Here is a 24,758-nt window from a genome sequence, read left to right as displayed (position 1 = left end):
GTCTGATCGCTCTGATTAAAAATGGGGGGAGATTTGGTTTGGAGAGTTTGGTGGCTAAATCTCTTTTAGGTTCAAATAGATTTTTATTTTGTTACATATCAAACAAATAAAGATATTGCTTCATTCTCTGCGTCAATACTATAAATTCTTTCACGAAAAACTGCAACAGTGCAAAGGAAGGAAGATAGAGTGAATATGGAAGGAAGGAAGATGGAAACTGGGTGATGAGTGAGGGGGAGGTTGTGGATGAGGAGCATGCCTGCCCCAGCCCTCTTGGTCTGGTAGTGGCTGTCAAACGGGGTATTCTTTTACACACGTCCTCATCTTCTCTTTTCTGTATTCCGAAACTGTTCGGGACTGATGAACTTATCTCGAACTCAATTCGGGGTGTATGAGAAGTTCCACCTTCCTCTTCACATAAATTCATATTAACTAAAACACACACACGGACAGGTAGGGCAGGGGAGGGAGATAGGGAGAAGTGGGGGGGTGGGGGGGGGGAGATAGATAGATATAGATGCAAGCCTCTGAGTAGAGCTTCTTCTGGGCCCCAGCCCTTGTGTTGATTTAGTCCAGTGAGCCTTGGTCTATCCATCGTTTAAGGTCGTCCGACCCTCTAAATACCACCCATGGCTGCCATGTCTTGTAGTAGGTTTCCCAGGATTTAGGGTCCTCGGCTCCAGTTCATCAAATCTCATAAGAGTATGGAGCTCTTCTACCCACATGCCCCTGGTTGGGGCGGTCGCGGTGCGCCAGAACCTTGGGACGAGTCTTCTCACTGCTAGGACAAAATGTTTAAGTAGACTCTCTTGCGGCTTTTTTGCTGCCCGGAAACAATGAGAGGAAGGCTAGTTTCGGCGTCATCAACACTCTTGAGTGATTGATGTGGTTATACAGGGTAGTTACGTCGTCCCACAGGTCGGCCACTGGGCGACATCCCCACCAAATGTGGGTCATTGTGCCTCGGCTCCCGTTGCATCTCCAGCACACGGGGGAGGACTGGTGAAAGATCCTCTGTAATTGGTCGGGGGTCCTATACCACCTTGAGACTATTTTATAATTGAGGTCTTGTATTTTGCCAGCTGAGGATAGCTTGTGGGTTAGGTCCCAAATTTTACGCCAGTCCTCCTCCGTGATGTTTCCCCCCAATTCCCGTTCCTCCTTATAGTTCGGGGTCTCCTCCCCCGTCTCCCGATCCAGCAGAATTTTATATAATGTGGAGATCATGTGCCTCTGACTTGAGCCTGATACGCAGAGTTGCTCAAACTCAGTCAATGGCGCCATCAGGTTTTCTTTCGGGGTCAGCGTGCTCACAATGCCTCTCAGCTGCAGGTACTGAAGCCAAGACCCTGGTTGGGGTGGGGACTGATCTAAGATATCAGTCATGGGTTTCAGGCCCGTCTGCGTCACCACGTCTCTTACTCTCGGGGTTGGTTCCGCTGGGATAGACAGCAGTCCCTTCTGGCTCATCGTAGATTCAAATAGGGGGTTTGCCGTGAGCGGGGTTAGGGGGCCTGGGACTGTGACCAGTCCATGTTAAGGAGCGAAGCTCGCCCATGTCCTAAATAATTGTAGCCCAAAGGGGGAGATGTTGGGAATCAATTTGACCTGGTTGTCTGGGATCCAAGGGGCTCCATATAGAACGTCTATTTCACCTGAGTGTTCTATATCTACCCACAGCCTAGTGCGTCTGCTTTTAAGAATGTCTAGGATGCAGTTTGCAATGTTGGCCTTATGGTAGAGAGAAAAGTCTGGGAGTCCCAGGCCCCCCTTTTCTTTTCCCCTTTTTAGCAGCGAGTATCTCAGCCGCGGTTTGTGTCCTGTCCATATAAAGGTAGAAATTAGGGCTCTAATTTTTTTCAAGAATGTTCTTGGGAGTCTGATCGGGATTGTTTGACAAAGATATAAAAAACGAGGCAATACGTCTATTTTGATAGCGTTGACTCGCCTATTCCATGAAAGATATAGGGGACTCCATTTGCAGAGGTTTCTCGGCAAAGGGAGTAAAGTTTAATTTGAAAGTTAATTGTGGCTCTGGCGGAATATTGACTCCCAAATACTTTAGGTGGGAGTTTACCCAGCGGAAGGGTAGTGCCGATTCCAGGTGGGAGACCTCGGCCTGCGGGAGGGTGATGTTTAGGGCCTCTGATTTCTGCGCATTGATTTTGTAATTGTTGACCCTTTCGAATTCTTTTAGGAGCACGGGCATTCCGATTCGGGGGTTGGATAAGTATAGCAACAAGTCGTCGGCAAATAATGCCATTTTATGTTCCGAGGGGCCCACCCTGATACCTCTAATCGAGTTGTTGCTTCAGATGGCGTTGGCTAGGGTCTCCATGGTTAGAATGTATAGGAAGGGGGAAAGAGGGCACCCCTGTCTCGTCCCGTTGCTTACTTTAAATGGGTTTGATAGGGTACCGTTTATTCTGATTCTAGCCGTTGGGTCTTGGTATAGAGCCATGATCCACTGGAGCATCCGTGAATCCATTCCTATTTTCCCCAAGGTAGCGGAGAGGAAGGCCCAGCTAACCCTATCGAACGCCTTTTCCGCGTCAATTGAAAGGAGACACGGGAGTTTTTGTTACTTTGGCTCTGCCTATCAGGGACATCGTCTTGATGGTATTGTCCCTTGCCTCTCTGCCTGGAACAAAGCCTTACCCGGTTTGAGGATGATAGAGATATGGGCTTGTAGCGCCTGTTTTGGGAATGGGCAGCCTCTGTTTACTGCATTAAATGCTTCCAACGCTATTGGGGAGAGATCTTCAGCAAATAGTTTATAAAATCTGGCCGTGTAGCCGTCTGGCCCTGGGCTTTTGTTTAGTTTTAGGTTTTGGATAATATCTGATAATTCTTGGGGGGCAAAGTCTAGATCTAATTCAGCTGCCTCTTCAGGTGCCAGGCTCTTGGGGGTATATTTGGAGAGATAGGAGTCTATCTCGCTATTGACCAGAGCTGTTATGGATTGGGTATCTATGGAGATGTTGTAGAGTTTGTCGTAGTAGACTTTAAATTCCTCTGAGATATCCTTGGTGTTATGTATCATACGGCCACTAGAAGATTGTATTTTAGGTATGTACGTAAGTGGGGCCCTGGGGTGGAGGGTTCTGGCAAGTCGGCTCCCACATTTGTCTCCGTACTTGAATGACCCTTTTTTGAGTTTGTCTCTGAGAGCCAGTGAGCATTGATCTAGAATCTCCAGTATCTGTTGTCAGATAGTTGAGATTTCTGACCTCAGCGCTTCACTTTGTTTGCGTTTGTTAGCCGCTTCCTTGTCTCTCAGCGAGGCGAGAAGGCCCAGCAAGGTAGTAGACCTCTCTTTTTTAATTCTACACCCCTGTGATATTAAAGCTCCTCTCAGGATACATTTAAGTGTCTCCCACTTTATTGGCGTGGGGGTTCGATCCGATAGATGGGCTTCTTTGAAAATTTCTATCTCCTTTCTAATTGCGGCGACACATATGGGGTCTCTCAGTAAATTATCATTTAGCCTCCAGGACTGGTGCCTAGGGGTTGATCCCCAGCCCTCCAGACCCCCAAAGACCGGAGCGTGGTCCGACCATAGTAGGTCTCCGTGTGAGCAGGACTGGGCGCTGTCGAGCAGACTATGTGAGATTAGTAAATAATCGATCCTGCTGTAAGAATTGTGGGCTGCTGAGTGGAAAAGTATAGTCCCTAGTGTCAGGGTGTAGGATTCTCCATAGGTCAACTAGCTGTAGTGTGTCTAGTTTTTTCCTAAGGGTCCTGATTGCTGATCGGGAGACGGAGGACTTATCCGATGATGAGTCCACTGTGGGGTCCAGGACAATGTTGAGGTCTCCACCCAGTATTATCCTTGAGCCGTCTGCGAAGTTGGTCAAGGCCTTCAGCACTCTTGTCGCGAAGGATACTTTATTCTGGTTTGGAAGATAAATGTTTGCGAAAGTGATTTACATGTCCTATGATTTCCAATTTAAGAAAGATATACCTTTCCCCCGGATCAATCATTGAGTCAATTTGTTGGTTCTGGAGGGTTCTATGAATGGCAATTGAGACTCCTCCCGCCTTCCTCATGGGATCTGGACCATGGAGCCAAGTTGGGTAGTACGAGGAGGAGCAGGACGGCACACACCCCGCTTTGAAATGGGTCTCTTGCAGCATAGCTATCATCACTTTTTTTCTATGAAGATGGTAGAGGAGCTGTCTTCTTTTCTGTGGGCTATTCAGCCCTTTGGTGTTGAATGAGCAAAAGGTTAGATTCGCCATTCATAATTCAATACGGTGAAGGGTGTGCGCCTTCTGTCTCTCCCGAATGGGGCTGGGGGGGGGGGGGGGAGGACACATGTGGAAAGAGGGAGGACAGGGGAGGTACACAGACAAAACATAACACACAACTAAGCAAGTAAACAAACAAAAGGGGGCCACTGAAGCGACCCTAGAACTAGAGGTCTGCCTAAGCTTGGCAGGAAGTAACCGCTTCGACTAGCTGTCAGCCCTAAGTGGGAGAGTGGGGGCCAATGAAGGGTGGGCTCCACCTGCTCCCGACCCCGTGGGTTATGTTTTCCAGGTTTTAGGCCTGGAGGTTTCGCAATGCGCGGGTTTGTCAGGTTAAGTTTTCCCTCCCCCCCCCCCGGTCCAGGGGATCGCCTCTCATCCAGGATGGAAGTTGGATTGGGGGTGGCGGGAGAGGAGGGGGGGACAGACAGGAGAAGGATAGATGTAAGGAGCGTTAAATCACGACAGGAGAGGCAATATTTGCATATTGAGTTCGGGATTAGCTGGTTCAGTCTCCCGCGTCGCCTCCGGTGTTGGTCTTCCCATCGTTGCAGGGTTCTTTACGTCGGCGTCTGGAGCTTTTGTTGGATGTCTGCCAGGTGTTTCTGGGAGGCATCACCGGGAGGGCACCTGGCGACGGCCAGTCCGGAAGTCGAACCGAGGGCAGCTCCAGGGCTCCTAGAAATTTTGGTAGGTCTCCCAGTCCTCTGAAGGTTGTTGATCGGCCGTTCTTGGAGGCGTGAAGCTGGAAAGGGAAGCCCCAACGGTATGGGATATCTCTTTCCTGTAGGAGTGTCAGTAGGGGTCTCAAAGCCCTGCGTAGTTGTAGTGTTCGACGTGAGAGATCTGGGAGGATCTGGATCGGGGTGCCTTTGAAGGAGAGGTTTTTGATTGCTTGTAATTTTTGCAAGATCATGTCTTTGTCTTTGTAAAAATGAATTCGGCACACCACGTCTCTGGGTCTGTCGGGGTCGGTCGACTTTGGGCATAATGTTCTATGTATTCTGTCCATTTCAAGGTTGGAGGTCTCGGGTCTTTTCAATATGTTGTTGAAAAAGGACTGTGCCCAGGTTTCCAGCTGAGGCGGTTCGATTTCTTCCGGGAGTCCTCTTATTCACAGATTGTTTCATCTGTGATGATTTTCCAAGTCGTCTATATAGGTTTGGAGCTCCCATATCTGTTGGGAGTGTAAAAGTAGTTCCTGGTTGTGGGCTTCTAGTGTTTCGGTAGTCTTCTCCTGCGTTTCTTCTACTGCCTCTACTCTTTGGCCTATTTGTCGGATCTTGTGTTGCAATGAGGCCATATCTTCTCTACGTGCGTCTTCCATTTGTTGGAATAGAGCGTCGATGTGATTCTGGGTCGGCAGGGCCTTAAGGTGTTTTTTCCAGTCCCAGTCTTCCTCCTCCTCCCGCATGTGGTGAGGGACATGCATCTGAATCTGGGTGGGTAGTCTGGGTGGCGATGTTCGGCTCTTGCTGTTGCTGGTTTCTCCCTGGAAGCTTGGGCCCTGTGTCGATTTGGGTTTTGTTGCGACCTGGGATTCGGTCTGTCTGGATCTCCTCTGGACTGCATTTCTTTGAGGCAATGGGTCGTTTTGCCGTGGTGCGGGGTGTAGTCGTGACAGGCTTGTTGGAGTGCGGGTGGGAGCTGTAAGCAGTGTTCGCGGTAAAGCCACTCTTTCCTGGGCTCGGTTCCGTGAAGTTGCACTGGGGCGGGTTGCTATTCGGTGGCGGGGGGCCACACACTCGCGGAGATCTGTTGGCGTTCTGGGGTGAACCTTGTTGAGGCGGTTCTCCCTCAATCTCTGCTCCCTGTAGAAGGTTTTTATTTGAGTTCTCTTCCGCCCCTGGTGTATTGTTCCTGGGGGTCTCTTCTGTCTCCCCACGTGACCATATGGACCCTTTGGGCTCATGTGCTTGCAGGTCTTTCCCCGCATATGTCGGCATGTTCCTGTGAGGGGGGGTCAAATGTGTCCCTGAGGCCCCTGGCTCTGGGCTACTTCTGTCTCTCCCCTCTTCAGGGTCTGTCCTGGTCACTGCACTCTCCTCTTCTGCTGCTTTGCGGCTCCCCGCACCCCCCCCTCCCCCCCCACTGCCGTCGGCAGGTATCTGTACTTTACTACCTGCTTTCTCAGCTTCTGTGTCTCGGTCCCGGCTCTCCCTATGGTTCTCTTCCTCCTTGGGGTCCCTGGTGAGTGCTGGGGATGCATTGCTCACCTTCTCATATGCTGGGTTTCTGTCCCGGCGCGCCGCTTCTCCTCTCCCCTCCATGCGGCCGACGGTGGGTGTTGGTGTGTCCCCCCTCTCCAGCTCTTCTCTGCTCTCCTCACCGGGATGACAGCTGGTGGTTCTTGCGTCTGCCTTCCGGCTGTCGTCCGCTCCGCTCTGCGCTCTCCCTCTGCGCTGCTGTTCTGTGTCCCTCTCAGGGTTGGATTGCCGCGCTGGGGGTGCTCTGGGCGCCATCTTGATTGCAGCCGCGGGAGACTTTGCTGCCGCAGTTCTTCTCATATACGCTGAGATATTGCTCCTGGAGCCATCCAGGGGGTTCTGTGGGGCTTCTCTCCTCTTTCCCTTCGCCATGATAGATAAAAGCCGGGTCTGGGTCATCCGTTTTGCGAGTAAATCGGGTCGGGTACAGGAGCAGAGCAGCAGTGCATCTCACTCCATTTGCTGGCCACGCCCCCTGGCTAAATCCCTTTTGATTGAACCTGCTTGATGGTAATGCAAGAAAGGGGGAGGCTCTATTAGAATTTTCCAGATTAATATTGGCTCTTCCTCAGTGTCCGTAGTGTGAGATGCTATGAAGGCATTAATGTGTGATTATTATATCCAGAACATTAGCTTACATAAATCTTGGGTGTTATTAGGGTCCTTCAACAAGCTTTAGCGTAATATATATATTCTCCCACTAATCAGGCAGAAATTAATTAGGGAAAGGCACAGTCTCAGCTTGTGGATCATCTGAGAGGTATTGCAAAAAATAAGCGTCTTTTTATGAAGCGGAAGATCTTTGGTGAAGGTGAAGCAGGGGGTTGTTTATTAATTAAGGCACAAAAATGATCTTATGGGGCAGCACTAAGAAGGCCTCATAATTATTTCGTTACAAAGGAGGATGATTATTTGGAGACATTATTTTTCTATTTTAAAAACCTGTCTGCTTCTAAGTTAAGTGTGGATTGTGAAGATCTTCATGAATATATGGGCTCGGGTGTAATTGCAAACGTTCTCTGATGATCAGTGATATTTCAGGCTCCTCTAACACTGAATGAGTTAAAGGGATGCAGGACCAACACTTCCTAATGAAAAGTCGCCTGGATTGGATGGCTTTTCAAATGAATTTTTTAAGCACTACCAGGATATACTTCTGCCACATTTTATTGACCATGTTTAATACATCATTGCATGAGGTATAATTCCACCACCAAGAGATATGCTTGTTTTAATTACTAAACCGGTTCAAGATTTGTCACTTTCTGACTCCTATTATCCAATATTGCCATTGACGACTGATCTTAAAATCTTGGCGAGGTACTTGCGAATAGATTACTTTTAGCAATGACTCAAATCGAATTCCTATTAATTTAGGTAAATCATATATGAATCTTTATGTGGATCATCGAGTTTGCGGGGTCAGGGCTGTTTTTTCACTTGATGATGTCAAAGCTTTTAACAGTGTCAAGTGGAATTATCTGCGGGCTGTTCTTCATTGGATGGGTGTCAGTGAGAAATTTGTGGCATGGGTTAAACTGCTATATTCAATGCCAGGGTCAAGAGTTGAGGGTAAATGGCTGTATTTCTGGATGGATGTTGTTAGGGGAACAAGGCAGAGATGTCCCCAGTTCCTTCAGGGAGGGATAAAAGGAGGAAAAAAGTCTTTACATTCGACTTTTACGTTAATTAAATTAGAGAATAAATTTAAGCAGATTTAGCAACTAGATGGATTTTCTATATACAACACACTCTGTCAGAATTTAAGTTGGAGGGGTTTTCACCATGGGAGGATATAGTAGTAATATTTTTGGAACAGACATTTCTGGGGATCTTTTTCTATAGCTTTGAATAATTTAGAGAACTTTCTGATGTTCCCCACAGTATTTTCCAGTTCCCTCAGTTATGAGACACGTTTGCTGCTCAGGCCCCGTCAGTTTCTTATTTATTATTTATATTCTCAGATACTTTCTTACTACCGTATATACCGGCGTATAAGACGACTTTTGAACCCCGAAAAATCTGCTCTGCAGTCGGCTCTCGTCTTATGCGCCGGTAATACAAAAAAAAAAAAGTGTAAAAAAAAAATAATTATTACTCACCTCCCACGGCGTTCTGTCGCGCTCCGGCAGGATGTCGCTCGCTCCGGCAGGCTGTCGCTCGCTCCGGCAGGCTGTCGCTCGCTCCTCGTCCCCGGCGCAGCATAGCTTTCTGAATGCGGGGCTTGAAATCCCCGCTTCCAGAAAGCTAATACACACGCCGGCAGCCATGACAGCATTGAATGGCTGTGATTGGCTAAAGCACACGTGGCTTCAGCCAATCACACTATTCAATGACATCATTGAATGGCTGTGATTGGCTGAAGGCGCACGTGTTAGCAATCACAGCCATTCAATGATGTCATTGAATAGTGTGATTGGCTGAAGCCACGTGTGCTTTAGCCAATCACAGCCATTCAATGATGTCATGGCTGCCGGCGTGTGTATTAGCTTTCTGGAAGCGGGGATTTCAAGCCCCGCATTCAGAAAGCTATGCTGCGCCGGGGACGAGGAGCGAGCGACAGCCTGCCGGAGCGAGCGACATCCTGCCGGAGCGCGACAGAACGCCGTGGGAGGTGAGTAATAATTTATTTTTTTTTCTCCACTGTATACCGGCGTATAAGGTGACAGTTGGGGGGTCGTCTTATACGCCCCGTCGCCTTATACGCCGGTATATACGGTATTTTATAGTAATTCCCAATAAAGGTTAAAAGAAAATGGGAAAAGATTTAGGCCATATTAGTGAAGATAAACGTGCCACAGTGTTGTGTATGATTCCAATGATATTTCTTTCTGAAAGTCAATGAGTATTGCAATTTTATTTAGTACATAGTTTATGGTATTCCATTAAAGTTGTTTTAACATGGTGTTAGATTACACTCAGACTGTCCGAAATGTTAAACGGATGGTGCAGATTTAATGCATATGGTCTGGGATTGTGTAAAGTTGGATGGATTTTGGAATGGAGTGCTATAAATATAAATATTGTAGATGCTACTCTTAATTCCAAAACTTTCATATTGTTGATGGGCTTGGTGCACATACTCTTTTTTTTTTTTTTTTTTTTTTTTTTTGGGGGGGGGGGGGGGGGGGGGAGAGAGAGAATTGGCAGAGCATTTTATCAGGTGCGGAAGCTAATTACAGTCCCTTGGATGCAGCCTGCTCCTCCCAACCATCATCTGGTTGTCGTCAGTGGTAGGCTGGATTCAGATGAACGTATATCGGCTGGGTTTTCACACCGAGCCGATATACGTGGTCCTCATGTGCAGGGGAAGGGGGGTAGGCTGGAAGAGCCAGGAGCAGGAACTGAGCTCCCGCCCCCTCTCTGCCTCCTCTCCGCCCCTCTGCACTATTTGCAATGAGGAGAGGTGGGACTGGGGTGGGGCTAATTCTCAGAACTTAGCCCCACCCCCGCCATGCCTCCTTTCATTGCAAATAGTGCAGAGGGGTGGAGAGGAGGCAGAGAGGGGGCGGGAGCTCAGTTCCTGCTCCTGGCTCTTCCATCCTCCCCTGCCTGCAGATGAGGACACTGTATATCGGCTCGGCGTGAAAACCGAGCCGATATACGGTCGTCTGAATTCACCCGTAAGGGCAGTAAGTGAAAGCGCTGGCTTCACTCCCATTTGAAATCAATGTGTGTACTGCGCGTTTATTACACTTCCTGCTGCTCTTATTGCTAGGATTGAAATTTTCTAATCCTTTTATGTGATCTAGAACCCTGAATATAAATTTTTATCAAATTCAACATAAACCTTGATTGTTCTTTTCCTTATCATTCTAAATTCTCTCATTATAGGCTCTTATTGCTTATATATAATTTCTGCCTTTCTAAGGCTGGTGTCTCATGGGCGTAAGCGCATTTCTGCAATGGCCCTTACGTATTAGCATGTGCAAGTGCGTGTTTTAATGTTCTGTTTGTGTACGTTTTGGGCACACAAAAAAAACCTGCAACCATGCTCCCATTCATTGAAGTGGGCGATTAAGTTAATTCAATATGTGCTATTTTATTGTGCAGGAAAATAGGGCATGCTGCATATTTTTTGCGTGAATGAAATGCGTGTGGCAAAATATGCATATATGAACGAACCCATTTAAATTTAATGGGTTCTATTCACACCCTATTGCGCCTGCAAAACGCTGCGCAATTATGTGTGACATAGGTCTAAGACTGTCTGCATCCACACGGGCTACAAAATCTCACTATAACACATCGCTCATGTGAAATAACACATTGGAAACCATGGGCTTCACATTGTAGTGATTGTTTTGTAATGAGATTTTATAGCCTGTGCGGATGCAGCCCTAAAGGGGCTCTGTCATTAGCATAAAAAAACTTCTATACTTGTTTATACTATTCCTACCCAGGCAGTCGTCTTACCAGATCTTCTCCTGTTTCCTCCAATCCCCTCGGTCACGTCACTGCAAGCCGGAGGAATCTTCTTTTTCCGGTGATGTAGCAAATGGACACTACATTTTACTTCCTGCAGAGCAGGGCATGCTATGTCATTAGTGACTTAGTGTTTACTACCTATCAGGCACAGAGTATCACTGTAAGTGTGCATGTGCATGTGCGGTGTCTCGCCACAAGTGTTGATATGGTAGACCTGGTCCTAGCACTTGCGCACTCGTGGCAATATTCTGCACCTGCATGCTAGAACAGGCTGCCGAGGATTTGTCATATCCTGCTAGGTAGAGAATGCTAAGTCACTAGTGACATAGCGTACACTACCCTGCAGGAAGTAAAATGTAATGAGTGGACGCTACATCACCAGAAACAGAAGATTCGTCCGGCTTATGGTGTTATGACCTAGGGGACTGGAGGATTCAGGAGACGATCAGTGAGGAGAAGATCTGGGAAGAAGACTGTCTGGGGAGGAATAGGTAAGTATATAATTTTTTTAGTCTAATGACACAACCCCTTTAACTAAATTAAAATGGAAGAGTTATTTACCTGATATTCCAACTTTAGAATTCCTATTCAGTTCAAAGGAAAAGTGTTTTGCACTTACTTGTCTTCAAATTATTCAAAAGCTCTGGACTTCTATCCACCTTTTCCTGAAGGTGACGTAATATCATTATCTGACTCCAGATCCAGTATATACAAATCCATGTGCACCAAAGTGTCTCCCAGTGATCAATGACTGATGGTATTAGTGTATCTTGACGCCACCGGAGGTTAGGGGTTTGACAGTGCTTTAATGGAGGAACGCCCCTGTCCCACCCCTAGCTCCCGATTGGCGGAATAGGGCAAGGTCCCTGAAGGTGCTGTGCTCCTTGTGTGTTACATGGTGATACACCGCTGAAAGCCATGTATGTATGACAGTACCGAGTGTCCCACGCCGCTGTGGGATCCCTACAGTGTGCGGGCATCGGCTGTCATTGATTTTTCCTCCACCCGCTTCACTGTGCTCACAGATCTGCGCCGCTGTGTGATCCAAGCGTTGTGCGGCCGCCGGGTGTGACCGTTTCTTCCTTGGGCACTGTCTGCTCCATGCTGGTAGTGGCGATGTGCAACGTACAGGGGGGTTGCAGCACATTGTGGCCGTCCGACATGACTAGAAGGGAAATCCTTCTGCCACTCATCGGCATCCGGCATTGTGATTTCAAGGTAACAAAGACCTCCCATGTCTGCCATGTAAATTTTCCTATTAGGTCCTGCCTCCGGCAGTGTATAAGGCCCCATGTCCAATGTGTCGCTGCTGTCATCCTAGTGTCCCAATCCCTACTGTCTCTGGGCGCCGCCTGTCGGTGTCTGTGGCCTCAGCGCTACGTTCTCCATGCTGCCGGCTGTGATGCCTTGCAGCCCTCTGCAATAAAAGACGCTTCAGCCCGCTGTGGGCTCCCTGCTGCCAAGGCTGCTCACCGCTTCCCCAGTGAGGGGTTTGCCGCATTGTGGGACGCTGGCAGGGAAAGTACTTTCACCTGGGGATGTGCGGCAGCAGTGGGGGCTGCGGTATGCATGTCCCATACAGTTAGTGGGCTGCCCAGGACCTGCAGACCAGCAACGTGTGCAGCCAATCAGGTACAGGGGGCGTCACCCCCCCCCCCCCCCCCCCCCGGTAAATCTTGGCTCCACTATGAGTTCCCGGTGGCGTCAAGATACACTAATACCATGACTAGTTATACCACTTTGTTGTTTTTGTAAGACCAAGGTGCAGTCCCAAAGATAATGAATTTTATGCAATTTGTCATCATCATAAAAGGCTTCCCCATCACAGCCACAGTATGCCTTTTTAAATTCAGAATCCATTTCAGCAGTCATTGCAAGGATCAAAACAATGCACTTTAACTGGATTTCCATAAATGCTCTTTTGTGCTGTTTGTCTTAAGTATTTACCAGCTCTCCTATTAAGTGTACAAATACAAAAAAGTTAAATGTTATGTTGCATGCATATTTTGTGAGGCTTCTACCACTACAATTAAACATTTTTGTAGCTGTGACCTTTTAGCAAAGCTTGACATTTCCCATGTTCAGAAAAGGAAACATTTGTCGCAGTGCTCCACTATTGTAGTTCACACAGCAGGCAAAATTACAGTTGACAGGATAGTCTAGTTTTCTAGGCTAGAGATGAGGTAGGTAGTGACTCACTAGATTCCAGCTTAGTTCTATGTGAACAGAACTGAGTAAAGTCAAATGCAAAAAAAGAAGTAAAAAAATAATGACCATGGCTATCAATGGTACTATGGCCAAAAATGCTGGAAGGAAGACCAGCCTTGGTTACGTGTAACATTAATGTTGCCATTCAGAATTAACCAGCAGTATTTTGTCTTAGGCTGGCTGTCCATGGGTGATGGTTCATAGCGTGATCTGCAGCGACAAATCGCACGCGGATCATGCTTGAAGCGCTTTCCATAGGATAATGAAGGACAGTGCAGTCCGATGTACATGCACTGGAAATCCATCACGATTTTCCACTTTTGTCTAAAAATCGCGATTTTCCGTGATAAACCCATCGTAATGATAGGTTCATCGCAGTGACTTTAAATGATCTCCCGCTGTGGAAATCTCATAAGAATCCGCCCAGCCTGTGGACAGGCGGCCTTATAGGGAGATATACGAGTAAATAATATCATTATGGGGTTTGTATGAAATTCTTAACATCCTCTTTAAATATTAAGTAAATGATTTTGATTTATTACTATTTTCATGCCACGTGTTGTACTAAGATTAATACAAATATCTTTTTCTTTTTATCCTATTGCAGTATGTGTATTGTATACACAAGGTATTGGAAACAAGGAATGGAGAGAGGTAAGATTTTTACCCGTTTTGTTAAATAAATAAATATTATGCCTGTTAAAATATTTTGTATTTCAGATATGTGGGAGGCAGTGGCTCACAATAAGAGTGATAACATTATTAAAGATATGGTCATGCAACGATAAACTAAAAGAAGCAAGCATTCTGAAACACACACAAGCAGTTTTGCTGTTTTGTGATGCTGAGTTGTGCATATTAATAGGGTTTTATCACCATCTGCATTTATGGCATATTGGTAGGATATGCCATGTTGCCTTGTGGGGCTTTGACTTCTGGGATGCCGAGAACAGGGATAGATGAGCATGTACGGGTGTTGCTGTACCTCCCACGCAGTAAAATAAAGATGCCCACATGCACAGCTTCCTACCTCTCCACTTGGAAAAAGAGACCCAGCTCACATATGCCATGAAGCTCAGTGGTGGTAAAAGATATTTAGGTAGTGTTTCTTTTGTCCATATTTGAGAAGAATTCAGAGGAAGGTCTCCTGCTTTTCTCTTAAATCTACAATGGATGCAAAGATTTTACCTAGTTTAAATTTTTACTGTTTCTTAGCGTTCAATGTAAAATATATATGCAGAGCTATTTTCTACAACCCTTCATAATGTGCACTATCCACATCAGAAATGCGATACAAAGCCAAATAGTTTCCAATGTATCTGTGATGAGACCCATCTCCAAATTAAGTCTTGCATGTGTCATAAATTGTGGTTTCCCATCTTTACATAAGGAAAATATTTTTATGCTGTGCTGCAAGAGTATAAAACGTATCTTTTAGTTACTTTTACTGAATTAACTGTTCATACCGGTAGTAGCTCTTTAAATGAGGAGTATATACTTTCTGTACTTTAGTAGGAGGAAATGTGATCACATGGCTAAATTTGTCCCACGTTTGTGGCATGCTGTTGGCATATATACTTGAAGTTTCACTAAAGTAGATATAGCCAGTTCAAGGTGCAAAAAAATCTTATTCCTTTATTTGAAGTTTTCACATAAAAGCTTGAGACAAAAGATTAAAATCTTTATGCAGCGTTATGCCTAACACAAAGATTTTAATCTTTTGTCTCGAGCTTTTATGTGAAAACTTCAAATAAAGGAATAAGATTTTTTTGCACGTTGAACTGGCTATATCTACTTTATTGCAAATAACATTTTCAGCTGTACGAACCTACAGCAAGCCAGACACGAGCAATAATTTCCAATCAACAGCAGAAACAGGAAACCCGCAAGAAGACTGGTGAGCTAATTTTTTTCCCTTTGTTTTCCTACAATATTGCAATACTTGAAGTTTCCTCCTACGTGAAGTCTGCAGCCTCCGCTGTACAGAAAGGACTAGTTGACTGCACTTTGCAATATGACTAAACAAAATACCCCCGATGTAATGCTCGGATTTTTACATATAGCTTTTTTGGTTTTGAATCGTGATAAAAGGCAAACGTACAAAACTATATAGCCTATATTTTTGGTAGGGATATTTTAACCAAATTTAGCCTTATTTATTAAAAGGGGTTATTTTAATGTACCGATACAAATCATATACTCTAGCGATGCAACTAGGACGAGTGTGCATAAACGAACCAATGGCCAAACGAGTGAGGAGCTCAGTGCCAAAGAATAAAATTTATAATGTGGCCCGCTCCTATTGTACTCTTAACAAGCTGCAATCCCGCACTTAAATAATAATCTTTCTAGATTTCCATAAGCAAGACCAAAAACTGTAATTTCAGTACTTTTATTTAAGCGTAAACAAAAATGTCTCTTTTTAGATGTTATAATAGCAGGAATCATTAAGTCTCTAAGTTCTCTCCTCACATTGGAAGCATGGCATTGATCGTTAAGGGATTCATTAGGGATAGTATGGAATCGCTGATTTGTCATAATTCTTTTTGTTTATCACATTTTTTTTACTCTATAAAAACTGGTTCATTGCATCAGTAATTTTAATTGCATATTTTAACCTTTTCACATTGTAAACATTTTTAGTTTTTTCATCTTTTCCTCATTCCCACATTCCAAGAGCTTTTTATTTTTGCATCACCATAGCCATATAAAAGCAGATTTTTTTTTTTTGTAGGAATTTGTTTTCCCATTGTACTATATAGTGTATAGAAAAGCTTCCACAAACTTTTAAGTGGGTGTTGAATGGCACAAAACCCCAATTCTGCCATTGTTTTTTGGCTTTGGCTTTTTAATTTTATCATGCAGGAGGCATCTTTCTTGAGTGGTGTCATTGCTAGTTATTGAAAAAACCCTTCATGATATAGCTACATAGTTATTTGAACCTCAGACAAGGTGTTTCACATCACAAGACTTCTGAGGATGCCAGTTAGCGGCATTGAGGTTAGTTTTACTCAGGAAATTAACCAGAAAGTGTAGTTATGCTATGAGTTTTGTGAACTGCAGTCCATGTACAGTTTAATCTTCCCTGATTTTCTTACGGTCTACGGGTGAATGCATTATTAACCCTTTAACTACCAGCTTTAAATACTTTTAAATACTTATAATGTCACTGTGTTACCGTCCCTGACCTAAAACTAGAACTGTATCTGTTCTCCTTAGGCCTCTTTTTCACACGGGCTGCAAAATCATTGCTACAAAACGCATGTATGTGAAGCCCATGGTTTCCAATGGGTTCTTGCACACGAGAGATGCGTTTTGTAGCAATGATTTTGTAGCCCTTGTGAAAGAGGAGAGCTCCTAGAAAGTGTGAGGAGATTTATAAGGCCATCAATGCTCCTCTGGGAAATATGCAAATGAAAACATGGAACAATACCTCTACAGTGCCACCTATTGGACAGCAACTTTAAGTCAATATCAGACTTTTTAACAAGCCTTGTAACAATGGCTGAGAATATAAGCCTCTCACTAGCCAAGACCGAAATCATCCGCACACTGATAGGGGGCATTCACCCTGAAACAGCTGTGTATGGTTATCTTCTCCTTATGGAGAATATTCTGGCTTTGGTTCATAATCCCAGTCATTATTACAAGGCTTGTAAAAAAAAGTCTGGCATTGATTTAAAAGGAATGTTGCCATCCATTAGGTGGCGCTGTAGAGGTATTCCATGTTTTCTTTTGTATAGTTCTTGTTTTGTACTAGAAATATATTTGAACCTCATGCATGATGTGTAGTTTGATATTTTGTTTACTAGCTTAAAGAAAATCGCCCTTTTTCCTATTTTGATAGGATATTTTGATAAGTCACGTTTCCTTATGAATTTACCTCTGCATGTACTTGTTATTTGTACACTCATTGTAAAAAAAAAAAAAAAAATCCGGCACCTAGAAGGAGGAGTTATAATCGAATGAAACTTTCTATGTGTGATTGTAACATTGATATAAGTGATATCAAAGCAGAAAGATATTTATTGCGGAAAACTGAACACTTGAGGGGAGGCTCTAGTACCCTGTTGTACTGCCTCTAGCTTAGATACAAGATGTGATACAGGGGCATGGAGGCTCTAGTACCCTGTTGTACTGCCTCTAGCTTAGATACAAGATGTGATACAGGGGCATGGAGGCTCTAGTACCCTGTTGTACTGCCTCTAGCTTAGATACAAGATGTGATACAGGGGCATGGAGGCTCTAGTACCCTGTTGTACTGCCTCTAGCTTAGATACAAGATGTGATACAGGGGCATGGAGGCTCTAGTACCCTGTTGTACTGCCTCTAGCTTGGATACAAGATGTGATACGGGCGTGCATGGAGGCATACAGTTTCTGTATGGTATCCTGTGGCATATCGGTCCACATTTGCAGTAACTTAGCCTCTAGATCGTGCATAATCGTAGGCTTTTAGTTTGCATCCCAGATGGTCCCATACATGTCTTAAAACTGGTGACCGGTCAGGCCACAGAAGTGAGGCAATGTTGTGGACATATTTCTGTGACACCCTTGCAGTGTGTGGCCGAGCATTATCCTGCCAGAAGATGCTTCTTGGAAGCCGCCATGAGAGGAACACATTTGTCTGCAGGATGTCCTGAACATATTGCTGAGCTGTCATTGTCCCTCCTACCACTACTAGGGGTGACAGATAGAAGTGGGGGCAATGTGCTCCGCCAAATTAAAGGCAGGATAGAGGCACTCACCCCTACGTCTCTAGACACAAAGACGGCTGTCATCTGTGCCCAAACTAAATCTGAATTAGTGGCTGAAGACTATGCGGTTCCACTCCATAGCAGTCCAGTTTAATTATTCATAACACCGTTGCACACGGAGGTGATAGTGGGTGGGTGTTAAAGGCAGTACACATAAGGCCTCCCTCACACAGGTGTTGACTGCATTTTCAGAAGCGCTGGCATGCATTTTGGCAGCGTTTTCAGCACAGTGGAAAACGTAGCCAAGGAAGCTGGAAACCTTTTTTCAGACTTGCTGGCATAGCGACCTGTGTTTAACGCTATGAAAACACAGAGCAAAGTTGTGCCGCGTTTTCAGCAGTGCTGAAAATGCAGCCCATTCATTTCAATGGGAGACACACTACTGAAAACGACCAAGAATAGAACATGCAACGCTTTCATACTGCAGCGTTGGAAACAACTCGTTTTCAGCCATGTGTGAGCAGCCCCATTTAAATGAATGAGAGCGTTGTACAGCGTTTAGCGCAGCGCTGAAAACAGAGCGCTAAACGCTGTACAAAAACGCATGTGGGAGGGAGACCTAATGGGTGCCCCGAGACCAAATGTCCTTTAGCCAAGCACTTGGAAATGGTTGCGGCAGACAACACAACAGCTGGAGTTACTTGTGCTGGACCGACTGTCTTCTCTACTGTTATTCTTTTCAGCTCAGTCACCTTGTGTGCGTGCCCTCGCATTCACTGATCTCCACTACTCCTAACAGTCTGTCCAGAACGGCCCAGGTGGCGGGCAATTCGTCGATACGACCATCCAGCTTCTCACATTCCAATAATGCGTCCCCCATCAAACTCTGTTTACTGGGTGAAATCTCTTTGATTGCATCGTAGTGGGGTCTAGTGGTCAACAAGCTCTACACAAGCGGAAAGACATCCATTACACACATGTAGCCTCTGAGAGCCTTTTAGGGCCTCAGGTGACAAGACCGTTCATTTCATCACACCACAACTCTAAACATTTGCATATCTGCCTGAGATGTAACTGCAAGCTGAGTTTTTTGACAGCAAAATGACAATTCCTTCTAGGTGCTTAATTTTTTTTTTTGATGGAGTGTATTTACTGTTTTCTCTAATGACTTCGGCCGCCTGCAGACGGCCGGGTCGGATCCGGCTGTGAGAATTCTCGCAGCGGGACTCGACCCGAGCGCCTGCAGAGAGCAGCGTGACACTCACCTGCTTCCGCGGCCCCAGCTCTTTTATGTGCTGGCTGCTGGGCAGCCGGCCCATGCGCAAAGTGGAGCCGGTGGCCGTTGAGTGACGTTGTTTGTTTGCCGTGCAAGATTTCGTGCGGCCAAATTGCGGCCGTCTGCATAGGATTGTGTTTGTTAATGCAATCCTATGGCAGCTTCCAGGGGCAGAAATTGCGCGGGAAATCCCGCCGCGGAATTTCTGCCCATCTGCAGGCGGCCTTCGGAAGTACTATTATGTAAAATGCTTCATTTTGTTTGTTCTTTTTCTCCTGGTTTGAAGATTTGCAGTTTAGCTGGGCTGTCCCTTTCCTTAAAACAAAGTTTCAATCAATCGTTTTTATGTGAAGGAGAAAAATGGTGCATTTGTGTTTTGTTGCCACCTTCCTCCAATGTTGACAGGATCCTGGTCCTCCACTGATCTTTAGCATCATCTATAAGTGCTCATGGTAGTGAGTCACTAGCTGCAGTTATGGCACGAGTGAGTATGAAATATGGCTGCTACAACCAGTGACTGACTATTGTGGTCCCTTCATCTCTGCAGCACTCTAAACAAAGATCAGTGAAGACTAGTAAACGGTCACAGGGGTAATGGAGGGTTTAATAGGTGGATATACCTGTTCTTATTTTAACACGGGTACGGTTAATTGGAATACTTCATTACCTTTATTAAGTGACTGAAATGCTCATGATTAATTTCAGGTGTTTGTCTCCCTCTTTTACTCTACAGTACGGCAGGACAGAAGTGATTGACAACACGTTAAATCCGGACTTTGTAAAAAAATTTATAATGGATTACTTCTTTGAGGAAAGACAGAATCTACGATTTGATTTGTAAGTTCTTCAAACCTCTTCCGGGTTTTATGTATCATTTTTGTTCACTGTGAGGCTGGGGCTGCGCAGACTATTGTGTATATGTAGTATGCTTTATCAGTTAATAGCAACGGTTTACTGCACCACAATTTGCATGCAACTTCAGCCAAACTTCTACTTGCTCCCCCCCCCCCCATCTGTTAGTATTTGTCACATGATAGTTGCATGAAAATCTCATGGTTGCATGTGATGCAGCACAGTTTCATCCTATTAAATACAGCTGTTGCTTGTCATTTGCTGTCAGATTTGTAGTGCTTTTCCAAGTCTATGCGTAACCCCAACCTTACTGCCTGTGTATATTTTATAGTTAAGTGATCAGGGATTTCTGAGGCATATGGGAAATTGCAAAAAGAAACAATTCTCAATGCTGATGACATCCTATTGTACACAAGTAGATATTTAGCAAAGAAATGTCAACACTTCTCCTAAGATGGTGATACCCATGGGTTCTCTGTCTGTACTACAGTTTTTAAATATATTAGTATTAGAGTGTCTAGGCACATAATGGTATATGTTAAGCTGAATATTAATAAACCTATTCTTGAGTGGATTTAGTACAAAGACCTAGATCTTGGAGGAGTAGACTTGGTGCAGTCTTTAACTCCCAATGCTGTTTTAGAGCATGCAAAACACACTATTTAATCCAAAGATTTATTACATCTATAAATTCAAACTTTTCTAATAAGTTTGTAATGGGAAGAAGGCAAGGATTAGCCTAAAAATGCAAAGGAAAGAGGCTGATCTTTCCAAATCCACATGTTTTTTATGTTCCTACACAGAACAGTTATCTGAAGGGTTGGGGAGTTAGATTGGACATTTAGTCTTACTTTTGATGGAAGTACCCAGATTCTACAATTAATGAGCCTTGAAGATTTTTTTGGCTGCACTAGAAGTAGATTGGATTCTGTATTCTGGCTTTCTAATTTGTGGTATAGTACAAAAAATATGGAACTCTAAGAGACCTCGTTTAGACTGAGGGAAAATATTGAAAATCGTGGACATTAAAAATGCAACTCTTATAATCAATAGAGAATGTTACAATTCACTCTGTTCCTCTTTTTTTAAGTAATTAATTAAAAACCGTACGTAATTATCCCATTTTGGGGAAGCCACTCCTTCAGAAACAGCTGAACAGTGCTATATATATAAAAAAGAGAATAAGTAGAGCGGGATAAAATGGGAGAGAAAGGTACATAAAAACCAAAAACACTTATATACAACATTGTAGATATACAAATAACATTGCTAGGTGCCAGGATTTGTACATATTTCTCCTCAAAGGAAAAAGTTTCTCTCCCCTTACTATTCTGTTGTTATTATGCATGGCACTTTTCAAAGCCATTTCTGAAGAAGAGGCTTTGTCCCCATAACAAGTTAATAATGTCTGTTTTTAATTACTTAATAAAGAAGACACTGGTTAATTATTCATTGTGTTATCCTCTATTGATTAAGAGTTGCGAATTTTAATGACAACAATTTAAAATATTTTCCTGGAGTTTAATTATGATGCCACAACTTTGAAAAGAGTCTACGGCACACACCAATGGACGACCACCGCTGACCATGACTCTGTATGGTAACTTAAAGGTTCTTCAGCCTGAATTACAGAATATCAAATATGCAGAAGGGGAAGATGAAAAGGCAGCACTCCTTGGTATTCAGAATTAGAAGTGACACTTTATTTCAAATAAAAAAAATTGCAGGTGCAAAACACAGGACACGGTGCAGAAAAAATGACCATGCCCCGTTTTACACTGTTGGTGATTGGATGGAAGTTTTAAAAGAAAAATAATTGGATCCTATATAATATGTTTTAAAAAGTATTGGGAGACACATAGGTGAAGAAGTTTGATTTTAATCATTTTTCAATACGGTGTTGGACTGCCTTTGGCCTCAGTGACTGCAATAACCCTCCTAGGCATGCTTTCCACCAAATGCCGATAGTTTTATGGAGGGATTTTCTGCCATTTCTTGAAGACCATTTCAGATAGTGATGCAGAACTTTCAAAGATGCTCAGTAGGATTTGGATCCTGACTGTAGGCTGACCAATTAAGTTTTCAGACCTTCTGCTCTACAAACCAAGCATTAGCACTGTGTAGCTGTATAGCATGATGCTAGGTCATGTTGGCAGAGATATGGAACTATACCAATGTATTGCCATAGCATAGGTGATGCCCCATTGTCCAAAAGGACTCTGTACCCATTGGCTTTTAGTGTAAACTTTACTATAACCAAAGGCCGTAGTCTTTTTCAGCAGAACCCCCCCCCCCCCCCCCCACACACACACACACCATAACAGAACCACCTCCAAATTTCACTGTTCGGATGATGCAGTCATGTAGAAATCGCTCTTTAGGCAGCCCCCACACCCAAGTGTGATCATCCAAATGGAAGATTGAGTACACAGATTCAGCTGTCCACAACGCTTGCTTCCACTTATTTGCCATCTAAAAATGACACTCCAAGCACCATCGCAGGCATCTCTGTGCATCACTGCTATGATCTTCGGCTTGTGTGCAGCTGCTCCTTTCATGCAGTTGCCTACGAATGGTTGTGGTGCTAATGGATATTCCAATAGTCTGTCAGATCTCCTGAGTGTTTCAGTAGACAATGTGCTCATAGAAGGCTTTGTTGTATGCGTTCTGTCAGTTTACAAGGTCTCCCCGAACATGGCTGCACTGCGTACACACACCACATGTTTTCCATTTCCGAATAATATTGCCAACAGTGGAGTCCGAAAGGTCCAAAAGCACTGCAATGCCCCATACTGATTGGGGGCTTTCCACCACTATACCCCGTTGGAAGTCTGTCAACTCTACACCTCTTGGCACCCTGATTGTTTCTGTACTGGGATATACCTGTATGATACTCTTTTTTTAAACTTAATGCTCACAAATCTGATTTGCATATCGCCTTCACCTGATTGCGAAGGATTGGTGGGTGTCCTAATACTTTTGTCAACTTAGTGTATCCAGTGGCCTTCAGTTTGTGATGACAGAAGATGCCATGAATGTTTTAAGTGAAATGGTTTTGAATCATGGATGATAAAAGGGGATTAGGTATCTTCGTTATATTTATACAAGGCAAGCTGAAATCTTTTAGTATTGTAGTCCATGAATTTAAACTGCAGGGTAACTTGACAATTAGATTTCAGTGACTTGGCTTTGTATAGAAGTTGAATTCAGCAATTTAGACCAGTTGGACTTTATAGTGAAATGCAATTATTAAAGGAAAGGAACCAGCTTATGAGATCACATCCTAAACACATACTTGATAAGTTATCTGTGAAAGATCTGTGCATAGATATCACAAAGAAAATATGGCCCAAGTTGTTAGGAGTGATCGTGGAGTTCTCCCCCTTTCTTCTTTAAGACCCTCTTAACTATTGCATTTATAGCACAGTACTCTGTCTTTTAAGTTATACACGTTGTGTGGCTTGAAAAAAAACAAGTCATGCCAGACGAATCTAATTTCCTTCTATGACAGAATCACTGACTGGGCTGATCAGGAAAATGCAGTAGATATAGTATATCTTAAGTTTAGTAAAGCATTTAACAAAGACTCACATAGCATACTTATTGAAAAAAATGACCAAATATGGGATTGACAAGGCAACTGTTAGGTGGATTCACAACGGGCTGAGTGATCGTACTCAGAGTGTCCATAAATGGCTGTACATCCAGGTGGAAGAATGTATCAAGTGGGTTCTAGGCCCAGTGTTGTTCAACATTTTTATAAATGATCTGGAGGAGAGAATTGATGGAAAACTGACCAAATTTGCTGACGACACAAAGCTAGGAGGGATAGTTAAAGGGGTTGTCTCGCGGCAAACATCAAAATTTTACATTAACCCATTCCCCCTGTCACCCCTCTGGCATAAAATAGCAATTTAAAGCGGTTTTTAAACCGCTTGCTACTCACCGATCCGACGAAATATGGAGTTATAAAAATCTTCTCCCTAAGATGGCCGCCGGTCCTTTCCCAGGGATGCACTGCGGTTTTCTCCCATGGTGCACCATGGGCTTTGTGCGTTCCATTGCCGATTCCAGCCTCCTGATTGGCTGGAATCGGCACACGTGACGGGGAGGAGTTACGATGACGACGCGGTGACCAGCTCTCTGGCACGAGCGGCCCCATTCACCAGCCAGAAGCACGCACTGCGCAAGCGCGTCTAAAAATGCCAGAAGACATCAGAATTAGACGGATCCATGGCGACGGGGACGCTAGCAACTGAGCAGGTAAGTGAATAACTTCTGTATGGCTCATATTTAATGCACGATATACATTACAAAGTGCATTAATATGGCCATACAGAAGTGTATAACCCCACTTGCTGCCGCGAGACAACCCCTTTAACACAAGGGAAGAGAGAGTGCATTTAAGCGACTAACAGAATAGTATTTAACAAGGCGAAATGCAAGGTCCTACATCTGAGCAAGAAAAATGAAGAAAGCACATACAGAATGTGAGGAATTGGGCTAAGCAGCAGCACACGTGAAAAAGACTTGGGTATACTAATAGATCATAGACTGAACATGAGTCAACCATGTGATGCAGCAGCCAAAAAGGCAAACACAATTCTGGGATGTATTAAGACAAGCATAGAGTTCCTTAGTCAGACTTCATCTGGAATACTATGTCCAGTTCTGGGCACCCCACTTTAAAACAGACATGGACAAACTGGAGCAACTTCAGAGAAGAGTTACTAAGATGGTGAGCAGTCTGCAAATCATGTCCTATGAGGAACGGTTAAAGGATCTGGGAATGTTTCGCTTGCAAAAATGAAGGCTGATAGGAGACTTAATAGCAGTCTAC

General features: G+C 44.3%; 1 protein-coding gene across 1 annotated transcript in view; it reads left to right on the top strand.

The window, feature by feature from the left end:
* CPNE8 (copine 8) overlaps nt 1–24,758 on the top strand; it is a 251,176-nt gene that overhangs the window by 78,570 nt on the left and 147,848 nt on the right. The window contains exons 3-4 of the mRNA XM_066591905.1: nt 13,702–13,748; nt 19,800–19,903. Coding sequence (XP_066448002.1) covers nt 13,702–13,748; nt 19,800–19,903 — 151 coding nt within the window. The remainder of the gene's footprint in view (nt 1–13,701; nt 13,749–19,799; nt 19,904–24,758) is intronic.

This window comes from Eleutherodactylus coqui, chromosome 2 (genome assembly GCF_035609145.1).
Source record: "Eleutherodactylus coqui strain aEleCoq1 chromosome 2, aEleCoq1.hap1, whole genome shotgun sequence".
Taxonomy (NCBI): domain Eukaryota; kingdom Metazoa; phylum Chordata; class Amphibia; order Anura; family Eleutherodactylidae; genus Eleutherodactylus; species Eleutherodactylus coqui.
The sequence above is the reverse complement of the archived record's forward strand: the minus strand, read 5'-3'. Positions and strand labels throughout refer to the sequence as shown.